This window comes from Anas acuta, chromosome 16 (genome assembly GCF_963932015.1).
Source record: "Anas acuta chromosome 16, bAnaAcu1.1, whole genome shotgun sequence".
NCBI lineage: Eukaryota > Metazoa > Chordata > Aves > Anseriformes > Anatidae > Anas > Anas acuta.
In genome coordinates this window covers 4,088,394-4,100,438 of record NC_088994.1, presented here as the reverse complement: position 1 = coordinate 4,100,438, position 12,045 = coordinate 4,088,394, and the positions used below count along the sequence as shown (strand labels likewise).

The window sequence follows — 12,045 nt, the reverse complement described above, 5'->3', positions numbered from 1 at the left end:
GTGAGCTGGGGGTTTTGGGAAACGCGCTTCACAGCCAGGCAGGGGCAGAGGGGACACAGGCCTCCCTGGGCCCTGCTCTACTGTGCTGGTTTGCTCTGGGCTTCAGGGAAAGTAGGAAGAGCCCCCTCACATTGCTCACATCAAAACTCTCCAGCCCACTCTCAGCTAGGAAGGGCCAGAGCCAAGGGACAAAGCAGGGTAGGGGCATGGGGGCAGAAGGCAAAACAGACCTTATTAAACCCATTACTCCCAGACAGAGTGTAAAACACAATCCCACAGGGCAGAGACAGGTCAATGATTGCTTAGGCAAAGAGACTACAAAGAAAGACAGCTCCACTTGTTTCTTTAAAATAAATTTCTTTAATAAGTTTCCATTTAATATGTTTATTTGCAGTTAGTAAATCGGCATTAATCTGGGCAGCACGCACCTCAGTGAGCCGTGGGGGTAGTGCAGAGTTCCAGCTGCAGGTTAGTGCCAGGGCTCCCACCTCCACCCCGTCCCCGCACAGAGCTGCTGCCACCTTGACTGGGGTCAGCGAGTGCCCCCCAGCCCCACACAGGCCCCTTCCTCCCTGTGCTCTCCGTAAATAAGCCACAACAAGGACAGAGCTGCTTGGTCCCTCTTGGAAGAGCTGCTGAAGGTACCTGCCATGGATACATGAGCTGCCAGCAGCACTTGGCGTGCTCAGGGCCATGTCCCCAGTGGGCAGAGCCTTTCCCCAGAGCGCTCCCTCCCTGGAGGAGCCGCCGTGGTTTCCCTGCCCGTGCCCTCTGCAGGCAGCCAGCTCAGCCTCCTGCGCACGCCTGAAGGTGAAAGCAAAGCCAAGCTGCCTCTAGCAGGAGAGGACCCAAAACACAGGACCAAGTAGATGGCCGTGCCCCCATGGCAGGGAGGGATCCCCGAGCCAGAAGCTGGCTGGGGTTATTTCAGCTCAGCCTCATGCAGGCCCCTAGCCAAGGACAGCCACAGCTTGGCCCTTACCGGTACGTTACATAAAAACAGAGATGGAAATGAGACTCTGCAGGGGTATAGCAGCAATCGCTGGATGCACCAATTAACTAGACTATGGAAAAGGCATCCCTTAACTTAAAAGCCTTTTAATTTGAAGCATTTATTTTAAGTGTACATCTATTACAGTTAAGAAGAAGCAAAGATACACCAAAAACACAAATACCCAAGAACAAAAAAGTACAGATGAGAAAGAAATTAGCTGGGGGGAGGGAGGGGACCGGCTGGGATGACCTGATGAAGAGCAGGGAGGTGCAGCTGCCAGTGGAAGAAGTCCCGGACCCAAGGGAGGGGGGACAGGACTGGAGGGCCCTCACCAGAGCTGGGCAGAGCCTGCCCCAGGGACTCGGCCCCCAGGACACCGAAGGCTCCCCAGGGGTTCCCGCAAGGCTCCAGGCTTATGCTCAAGCTCAGCAGCTCTGAGCACCCTGCAAGCAGAGTTGTGACTGCAGGTCCGCAGCAGGACACGAAGGGTGAGATAAGCAAGAGGAGAGGGGCAACTGCTGGAGAGCAAGTCCTGCACTGGGGGCTGGAAGCCTTGTCCACTCATCCGGGCCCCAGCACAGGGACCCCTCAGAGGAGGGTTTCATTCCAGGGCATGGATTAGAGACAAAATGCTACAGCTCAGGGACACCCTGGAGGGAGCTGAAACCAAATTGTCTCATCAAATAACAGATTTAAAAAAAAATCCAAATGCATGTTTGAAAAAGAAAACCGGTTTCCTATTAGCTGGAGCTGCAAGATTCATACCTTTTGACTTAAATGCAGTGGCTCAGGACTTCAGGCTGCGTTTCATTCCTGGGAATGTGACTGTCTTGGAGCAACACAACGGTGGTGAGCAGGCAGGGTGTGCACAGGTCTGGCACTAGTGACCGCCAAAAACCTGCTTTCTCCCTTTCCCAACACATCCTGCAAAGTTACTTTCAACTAGGAGTGTTTATTCCCAGTACTTAACACATTCTCATTAAAACTGATCCAGGAAAAACTGACATTTCCAATAAATATTGCACTTCAAGATTAATGTGTGTGTATTGATATTAAGGGCTGAAAGCAGACTGACATAAGACTTCCACGCGTAGCAGGTTAGCATTAAGAGCAATGGTCCTGAAAAGTATTTTAAAACCCGATTAGTTATCCAAGAAGGGACAAGCCCCAAGTTTAAAAAAATTAGTATATTTTAATGCTAGTGCTCTGTGAAAAAGCCAACCCCTGTTGCAATTCCACCACTGCTGAAATGTCTCTGTTCTCTGCACCGTTGTGAAACACCTTCGGAGAGGAAGGATCTGCAGGAAAGACAGCAGGAGCAGAGGTTCTCTCCTAACATATAGACAGCGGCTGAACAGATTTAGTACCAAATGATCCAAAAGTAGATGAGAAAGAGGTGACTGGAGCTAGGGCTCTCAGGAATTAAAAGCGCACACGCGCGCGCACATGCACACACACACACACACTCTAACCAACCCTAAACCCGATTCCAAACCCCAACAGAAGAGGTGCACCTGGAGGGAGTCCTCGTGGTGGCTCTGCATGTGGCTGGTGTGTCAGGGTCCCAAGCAGACTGGCTCCTTGGACCTCACATTTGGAGGGCAATTTCTGTGCTTTGTGACTTGCTAGTTGGGGTAGCCATGAAAGGGAGCCATCACTAAGTTGGCACGTACAGAGAATCCTCGTCCGTCAGCACAAAGAGCTCTGACCAGCCACATTTAACGGGGCGGGGGTGGGAGGAGGGAAGAAAAAAGATCAGTTTTTGCAGGTGATTATTTTTTATCCCAGAACAACTGGAAGATACATCCCTGAATGTGTTGCCCAGAGAGCTCTCAAAGTCTCCTCCGTTAGAGATCAGAGATGGGGACCGGGGTTTTGACAATGCAGTAACAGTCAGCGGTTCCAAGCCGCGCACGCGCACACACACTACACAGCGAATCCCTGAAAATCCACGGGCTGCGAGGTACCCTCCAAGCGCTGTCCATCAGAAGCCAGAGCGAAGAATTACTCCTCAGAAAAGTCTCTGTCAATGTCCATATACGCCTCGTCGATGTAGCTAACTATGGCACAGGGGGACGTCCGGTCCGGACTGAGCAGTATAGATACAGTCTCTTTCCAGTAGGTAAAACTAATACATGAGCTCTGCGGGAAGAGATGAAGAGAACGGTTAGCATGCTCAGCAGGTACTGCCACCCAGCAGAAGAGACATCTCACAGGCATTCAGCAGAGAAAGCTGAAAATTGCTTCCTACTCAGCTTGACTGCCCCAGCCACGCACTTTTAGCCCCCGTTCTCACCCAGCCTGCCCTCCCGGGGCAACCCAGGGCAAACACCACCTGCATGGGTGGGCAGGCAAGGCCATCTGGGAGCAGTGCACACACACACACACACGAGCTCAAACTCCTCCTCTGTTGTCCAAACACAAACTGGGACACTGCAGTGCTGCAGCTGAAGCCAGTGCTGGCAGCAGCTCCCCCTCCTAGGCAGGACACAAATACAAGACAGCCTCCCGGCTCGCATCCCCCTTATGTCATTCTTTTAAGGCCAAAAAGCGTCTCCTGCAACAACCAAGTGCTGGCAGTCTCCCTCTACACCATGGATTGCCTGAAGCCTTTACACCCAGGACAACTAGCCACTTCCAAGTGCCAAGCAGCAGATGAAAACAGCAAGTACTGTACTCTTAAACGCAGCAACAGCAGACAGCTTTGCTCTCAGCATCATCCCCTGTCTGCAGCCCAGGAAGCCACAGAAGGGTCGCTGCAAACCATGGCACAAACACTGCAACCCAGGGGCCAGGCGCTGCAGGACCCAGGGCACCCCGCCAACCTGTTTTTGCTCGGTGGCTAACAGACAGATACTGCTCTGGAGATTTCTGGCTACAGTAAGAGGTTCACATACATTTTCTAAGCAGGTGCTGTCCTTATCCTTATTGAGGTAATGCTGTTGCCAGAATCGCAGAAGACTATGGAAGTTGTTCAGGATGAAACCTGGATATTTTTCTGTGTATTCCATCTGTTGCAAAGTGCGCAGATAAAAAGGTAGCTTTTCTTTCCTTCGGGCCAGCATTAGGATAACTAAACTTGTGTTCAAACAACTGACGTTTTCCTAAAAATAAAATGACAGCAGGTCAAACAACAACAACCACCCCTGAGGTATCAGTTGTATACATGTATCAAGAAAGAAGGGACACGGGGTCTCCTCAGAGAAGCCAGGTTCCTCCCTGTTCCCAGCCCAGTTCATCTGTACACAGTACCAGCAAGATAACAACAAAGTTACTGTCAGCTCTTTACCTGTGTAAGTGTCTGTACATGAATAATATTAATGAGACGGAAAAGAAAGGACATTCTCATGGACATCTGGGACATATATGATAACAGGCGGCACTCTGATAGGACTTCTGCAACTGCACCAAGAGAAAAAAGACAATCATCAGGTACTTAACAGTTCAGACACATTGATCCAAGCAACTCAGCAGTAAGAACTGGTGCTCAGGCTGTAGGAACAAACCTGCAAGGTGACCTTTTCTCTGTTTGATACCCAAACTTGCAAAGCCCACGCTTAAAATTTGAGTTCAAGAAGCATTTGGACAATGCTCTCAGACACATGGTCTGATTTTTTGGATGGTCCTTTGGGGACCCGGGAGTTGAACTCCATAATCATTGGGTCCCTTCCAACTCAGGATATTCTATGATTCTACGAAAATGAGCATTATCACAGCCACACACCCATGCCATTCCTTATTCTTTACCTTTAGCATCAGACTGATTCTCAAATCGGTCCAGGGACAGTGTAATGCAGCGAACCAGCATGTTGGAGTCAACCAATGAACTGTTGATCTGATTCAAAAATATCTGGAACTAGAGAGAAGAAATTCATAGCGTTGCATTAAAAAAATGCAAAGTCATTGTACATGAGCAGTCAGAGATAAGGCCTCATGGAACAGCATTTCATAACATTCTCAGAACGTGTATGGCCAAGAGGTGTACTAGCCAATTACCTCGTTGGCACAGGAGGAACAAGCCAGCGAACCTGAGCAGGAAGAGCTACAGACAGGACGCAGTGAGTAGGGCAGTCAGTGTGTGCCAGGTTCTCAACACTGGAAGAATACAGTTCTTGAAGGTTACAGGAGAAACCACACCTTGAATTTTGAGCACCAACACCTAAACCACACACATCACCAACAAAAGCAAACACCGATGCACGCAATTTCCCCTTCCCTTCAAAAAGGAGAGCAAGACCTAACGTAGGTTCTGAATGCCAAAATGCATCTGGTCCTTTCCTTACCACACCAATACACATTTTTTTATTAACTCTAACAAGAGTAACAGGAGATACACACTCCTGATCTGCCTTGTCCAGCCGAAGCCAATACTGGCAGTGAAGGCCATCCAAAGGATCCCTACAGTAAGTACCTTAAAAACATTAAGGAACAGAAAAACCTCCAGGACAGTCCTGGCATTACTAATATCTATTACGAAGCTATCCCTATCACGTCAATGAGATCAGGATTTCACACACTATTTCTTCTAAAAGAGACGAATGACAGAAGGGCTGCTGGGCTCTGTGGTTCCTCTAGCTCCCTATTTCCCTACACTTGCTTTGCACATCAGATAGTGCTGAGAAGGAATACAGCGAGGGATTCTTACCAACCCAAAATTTTAAGAAGTTATAGACCAGAAAGGAAGAAATCACAAAGTATATAGGTAGATTCTCTAGAATGTGTGAGGACAGTTAACCAAAGAACAACCTGATATTAAATACACCTCTCTTGGAAATGCATCTCCGCTATGATTCTCCAAGATCTGCCAGACCTGACAGCAACCAGAGAAAAATTAACGTATCATAAGCAAGAGTGTGAGACCATTCAAAACCTTCCCAACAGCTGATGTTACATACACAGAAGTGCATAAAAACAAGAAACCGTTTTGCATAGAGCTGCCTGTTCTTGATCTACATGCACAACTCAGTTTTCTAGGTAACTGCATCAACTATGACATCTTAAAACACCCACGACTTCGAATAATATCAAAAGGTATACAATTTTGCATTATCAAATATTAATGAGTGTTTTAACTCATGTATATCAAATCAGCCCTCCCCCCTTTCTTTTTTAAAGAAGCTCCAGTGAAACAATTTTTGGAGCCTGTTTGAATGTCTGTAACTATCAGCTTAACCCAAAACTCAGTCATTTCACAGGAATTGTTCTACCATCTTTGAGCCCTGACCTTGGACCTGCGCAATCATGTAACAGGCAACATTTTCTGAACAGCTCAGCACTTGCTGACTCAGAGCAGCTGGGAACACTTCTAAGAACATGATTGTATGCAGCAACATACGCACTTGTGAAGAGACTTTGGCAGCTCACTGCTCTGTGTTTATTGTGCACCAGGCTCAACAGATGCACCAAAAGCAGCAAAGCAATCTGAGTTTCCTAGTGCCGTATTTGGTTATAAGAGGCTGTAATCTGACCCGCTGGGGACAACTTTTACAAATATTTACCTTCTCATCTGTGTTGATGTACTTGTTGAACCTCTTGAATGCATCAATATTGAATTTCATCAGTTCTCCCAGAAGGTCAAAGTAACTCTGAAGCACATCCCGTGATTTGCACTCACTATCAACAATGCAGTAGAGAATATGCTGTCATGGGAGGAAAACATGTTATTGCCATGGTTTAGCCCAAATACAGCAGAGACTTTGATTTAATCACTATTTCAAACACTTGACTGCAGGTTTAGTTCTTAAGTAACAGAACTAAATACAACAATTCAGACGAGTCTTTTATGAAATTAACTTCCCAATGATGCAGGCTACAGAGCTGGCCACCCCATGCCTGGTTGCCACATGTAGAATTCACAAATACCTTTTGAAAATTGCCTGATAAAAACATTATTTTAAATTTGAATTCTTTACAGATAAATCCTTCTCAATTGCTACAGAGATGTGCTACAGAAGAAGCTGGACGTGCAATTCATTACCTCCAGAAGTCCTCTCTTTAGCAGAAACATCTGGTCTGCATAGGAGGTGGTGCCTCGCAAAAAACTTTCAACTGCCCTTGCCTGCCAAAACCTAAGAAATGGAAGAAGAGATTTTAACTCTGGAGCAAGGGTAGGAATTTATCACAACTATAATTTAAACCAAATTTCCTAATCAGTTTCATTCCAACCTGAAGCTGGAGAGAGATCTGTTAATCCTGCAGAAAATCACTGACCGTATTGGGTCTGAGGTCCAATGCAAACTTTGGCTACAGTGGTAGTGCAGGTGAGGGAGAATGCCAAGTGCAACAAAGCCACATTCTCTTCACAGCTTATGGTTTTCAAGCATTTTCAACTGTTGTGAGCTGTATGAAAACAAATTCACCTTCCAGTCAACTCAAAACAGCACACAGCAATGTAAAATTAACTCACCTGAAGGAGGATTCAGCTGGTTCCTTCTTCATGACCTGAAGAAGTCTGGTCAACAAACCTCTTTTCCCATCACAGACAAGACTCCTAAAGGCAGATGAAGAAATGACAGTATGAGCAGGAGGGCTGTTTCTGCTGCACCTTGTAGGACACTGAATCCAATCTCTTCTCCAGAGGTTGGAATGATAAATTAATGACCAGTATTGAATATGCAACATGAATATTCATTAACTTTCGTGACTTAGCTCTACCAGTGGTAGTGTTCTGCAGGGCAGCCAGAGATGCTGACACTCTTGCTCTGTTTCCTTTCTGTACACTTGCAACAGGGTGAATTTTTTCCCCTTACATACTTATTCAACTTATTCCAGACAAAGGCAGGCAGGTATCTGTGCTTAGAAGGAAATGGGCCAAGTAATACGGATGCCATTGCTTACCAATTAGGCAAATTATTATGATAATAGTTATAATCTAGAAATCTCAGAGAATTTCCTTTCAAAGTGAGGTTAGTCTGCCCTGTGCATACCAAGTCCCTGCTGGCAATCGAGGAGTATTCTGACAACTGAACTCAAAGTTTTTCACTTTGTGAGGTCTGTACATCAGAGAGCGTATTAAAGTGCTCATTAAATCAAAATAGTCAATGGAACAGATAATCAAATATAATACTAGTGATTCCGTAAGGAGTTTTAACACATTAATCTAATTTAACTTACTCTAGTTATTAGCTGTTCTTAAAATACGCAGACCTGTCATGGACATTGTGTGTGCACAAACTACTTCTCAATCAAAAAACTTAAGATTTATTCATAGCAGCAAGTGATGTACTGGAGGGATCACAGCTTACTTTCCAGCTGTGTCTGCAATGCTAGTAGCGAGAAAGGCCAGACAAACAGGAAGACTGAGCACATAATAATGAAGTCCAGGTCATGAAACCAAAATCCCCGTTTTAAGCTGCTTCTGTTTTTAAAAGGCCTTACTCAGAGAACACAACACGCTTTAAATTTGCTAATGACCACATTGTACAAAAACAGCTAGACACTTCCTGCTGAAGAACGTCACTGAAATTAATGTAAGTGTGGCAGACCATGGGATCTCAAACAAAATAGGTGACACCAAAACTCCAATGTGTTTGCACAATGCTGGAAGCTGCTGACCTTAAATTTTGTATCCCTACTCACCTGTCTGTGTTGACAACTGCATCAACTTCAGGGATGTTGGCTTTATGGGAGATTGCACTCAGCTCATTAAGTTCTTGACTGTTCAAAAGGAGATACTTGTTCCTAAAGCAAGACAGTTGGGGAGTAGGGGAGAAAAACACGATGAATCCATTCAAGAGGCAGACAAGTGTGCAGCTCTATGAAAAGAAATGCCACAGGCCTATAAGGGCTGCAGGTCTTAGGCAATAAGTTTTCACCTCTCCAGCTCTCACAGCCTTTCACACTCTACTTCCTCGACCACAGCACACTCCCAAACTAAGCCAACTAGCTGCTGTTTTGTAAGCTGTCTTTGAAATTTGCCAAACACAAGTTTCAACACCAAACTGCTTTGAGATTCCTATTCTTTGCTGATCTGTTCAGGATCTTATGGTTTGTTTTGTAAATATTTGCTTCCAGATGGTACAAGTTTCTGAAAATCTCAGCAAGTTTGCTGAATTTCAGTAGACTTAAACAGCAAACTTTTCCACAGCTTCCAACACTTTCTCTGCCATATAGCGATCTTGCTGTTCATCAGTAATTAGCCTCAATTAGCAAGAAGAAACTGCAAAGGAGTACTCAGTCTTCCTGGTAGTTTTATTACTTTAAGCAAACTGTTTACTCTGGAAATATTGAAAGACTTTACAAAACAGAGAATCGGAATGGATATTAGAATAGGGAATTTGCATAAAATAATTTATCAAATAGAGATTTTTTTTTCCTTTATGAAAACCAATGAGTTTATCTGTGGAAAAAATGAAGTTTCCAGAGTTTAGTAGGACAGGTCTGACAATGTAGAAATGTATTCCAGAGGCTCCCATTGCCCGACTCCTTCCCCAGTTCCAGCACATTTCCTTAATGTCCTACTGCAAATTGCTCAGAGTGTAAGGGTGTACAAAGTAGAACCTATTCATTGAAATACAGCAACTATGAAGAAAAGTTATTAGACCAGAGAAGCGACAGGGATGCCCTCTTGCTTCAAACACTATCTTCCAGATAAGTGCCCAACAAGTGCCATGTGAAGTTCCTTTTGATCTGGATCAACAGGCCTCTGTAATGAAAACACAGCCTCTCTCTCTCCATGCATGAACAGTTCTGCAAGTTTAGCTTATTCACAATTTTACTGAAGTCAGTACCAGTATATAAGCACTTACTCCCATCGTGTTCTCAGCTAACTCCACTAGACTGTGATTTCATAGAGTTTATGCAACCACTTGTTTAAAAACCTTAACCGGATTCCACACATTCCATCTGCTCAAATGCTACAGATGAAAGCTGTTTTCCATTTAAACAAGCCTGACGTCTCTGTAGTAGTCACTTCACTCAGAACATAATCTAGAGAGATCTTACTGGAAAACCTGGAGTGATTCCTCAGCAAACAACATCTTGAATGAAGGATCAGGTCAGCCTTCCCCTTACATGTAAAATATGTTCAGCAGCTCCCCACTCTTATAACTAACATTCCCTAATCAAAAAGGCTGCCACTTCCAATATGCACGTCGAAGAAATTAAATGGGATTTGTTAAATCTTACAAAAAATATTACCACCCTGGGCTGTAAACAACACCAGCTGGGCAATAAGTGAATATGCACATGCGTATTTAGTGCAATATGCCTCAAATGTAGAGGTTTGCTAATAAACATGAAACCACCTTGCAGGGCTGAATTAGAGCAGCAGGACACTTACAGAATGCAAGATGCGATTCTGCAAGTCAAACTACAGCAACAATTCTCTGCATCAGAGGAAGTATGTCTCGTGAGTAAAGGCATTTAAAGAAACCTACATCACCCCTCAACTACTGCGGCAGAATCAAGTTTCACAAGCATGCCTTCTGAAGGCAAACAGAGCCCTTCTTCCTATTTCCAACCTAGCTTCCAGATAATTGTTCCCCTAACATTTTCCACTGCATAATCATGCTTAATCAGGTCTTCCTCCATTGCTGGTATTTAGACAGCAATTGCATCTTCCCAGCTTCTTCAGTTATCCTCTTCAGAGATGTGCTGTCTTTCACCCTAATCTTTCAACAGACATTTTTGGCTTGTTCTACTCTGAATTAAACCCGAATGTGTACACACAGGGAAAAAGCCTCTTGTGAGCACACTGCTCACTGCTGACTCAGGGAAAAGAGAGAAACAGCATCACGAAAGCTGCCACCTTCGTCCTGCAGCCACAAAGTAGTAACTCATCACATAAATGTTTCAGTTCAACTCAACATTAAGCAAAACAAGCTCGTCTCAATCATCAATGGACACATTAAACTTGCCCACTGGAGAACACAGCCATAGTCTTTTCATAGAGGAGCTGGAAGGCACATAACATCTGAACAAATGTTTAAGGACAGTACAATGTTCCATTCACAGCGCAGGCACCGTGCCTAGGAGACCTGCTGTAACTGCAACCAGACAAACAATACTGCCGAGCCACAATTTACTGGAGCTTTTCATACTCACTCATGGTGATCACTAAAGCTCTGAAGAAGCCTCAGGAACTGTATCTTTAAAGTAATGTCCTGAAAAAGAGAGAATAAAGGTCAACAAAACTGCTTTGGTATTTTTGGCCATCATTAATTACCAAGCTGACATGAAACAGCTGAATTGAAAACCTATCCAAATCAAACCCATTTGGACAGTAGAGCAAATGACTTGCATAAAAGGAGAAGGGTGCACTTTGCAGGCTTCCCAAAAATAGAACAGAAGAGGCTACTTGCAATCCTATGCATGTAACAGTTAATTTCTTCTCACCACAAAGGCAAAAAAAAAAAACAGTCCTCACTATGCTTATTGGTTTAGGGTATCTAGGTTTGAGTAACAAAACCAAAAACAACTCGACTCTTTGCAATTCATTTTCTGCTCTGTGGCTCTCCTTGCTAGACCCATCAGCTATCATTTCATTAGTTTTGGTCTTCTCCCACTTTTGCCTCCAGAGACCAAAACATTTACCCCTTTCACAACTCCCAAACTGGGAGATTGGAAAGAGGCTAAATTGCCCTCTGCTAAATTGTTAGAATGAACCATTCTAACTTGCATTAGAAAACCCAAAAAACCTGAGTCCTACTGTACCTCATTTAACTTACACAGGCATTCAGTTACTCAGTACAATTCCTCAGAGTTACTAGGTAATAACATCAAAATCCAACACAGTACTTAAAAAGTTACTCACTGGGCTACAGTCACAATTTTGATTGTGTCCATGCAGAACAAGAGCTGATGCTGAATGCTTCCTCCAGATGAGTTTGTCAAACAAATTATTGAGGCCAGGTATCAGTCTGAACTCTGCTATCATTTTATGAACCTGGAAAAGAAGAGAAGGAAGTACTCGCTGCAGCCGCAAATACAGATATAACAGTCTGGAAAACAGATGTGCACAACTACATCATCCTCTGACAACAGCAAGAGTCAATTCTTTATCTAATAGCACGTGTGCATGGCAGCGTGCATACTGACCACGATGCATCGTT

The 12,045-nt window shown here is 44.5% G+C and overlaps 1 protein-coding gene across 3 annotated transcripts in view; it reads right to left on the bottom strand.

Moving 5' to 3' along the window:
• Positions 1 to 1,082: 1,082 nt before the first annotated feature.
• Positions 1,083 to 12,045, bottom strand: part of TRPC4AP (transient receptor potential cation channel subfamily C member 4 associated protein) — a 39,924-nt gene continuing 28,961 nt past the window's right edge. For all 3 annotated transcript variants that reach the window (XM_068700268.1, XM_068700267.1, XM_068700269.1), the window contains exons 10-19: positions 11,748 to 11,879; positions 11,039 to 11,097; positions 8,573 to 8,674; positions 7,401 to 7,484; positions 6,972 to 7,062; positions 6,493 to 6,633; positions 4,742 to 4,850; positions 4,284 to 4,396; positions 3,892 to 4,098; positions 1,083 to 3,136 (exon numbers count right to left, since the gene is read on the bottom strand). In XM_068700268.1, coding sequence (XP_068556369.1) covers positions 2,999 to 3,136; positions 3,892 to 4,098; positions 4,284 to 4,396; positions 4,742 to 4,850; positions 6,493 to 6,633; positions 6,972 to 7,062; positions 7,401 to 7,484; positions 8,573 to 8,674; positions 11,039 to 11,097; positions 11,748 to 11,879 — 1,176 coding nt within the window. In that variant the 3' untranslated portion in view covers positions 1,083 to 2,998. The remainder of the gene's footprint in view (positions 3,137 to 3,891; positions 4,099 to 4,283; positions 4,397 to 4,741; positions 4,851 to 6,492; positions 6,634 to 6,971; positions 7,063 to 7,400; positions 7,485 to 8,572; positions 8,675 to 11,038; positions 11,098 to 11,747; positions 11,880 to 12,045) is intronic.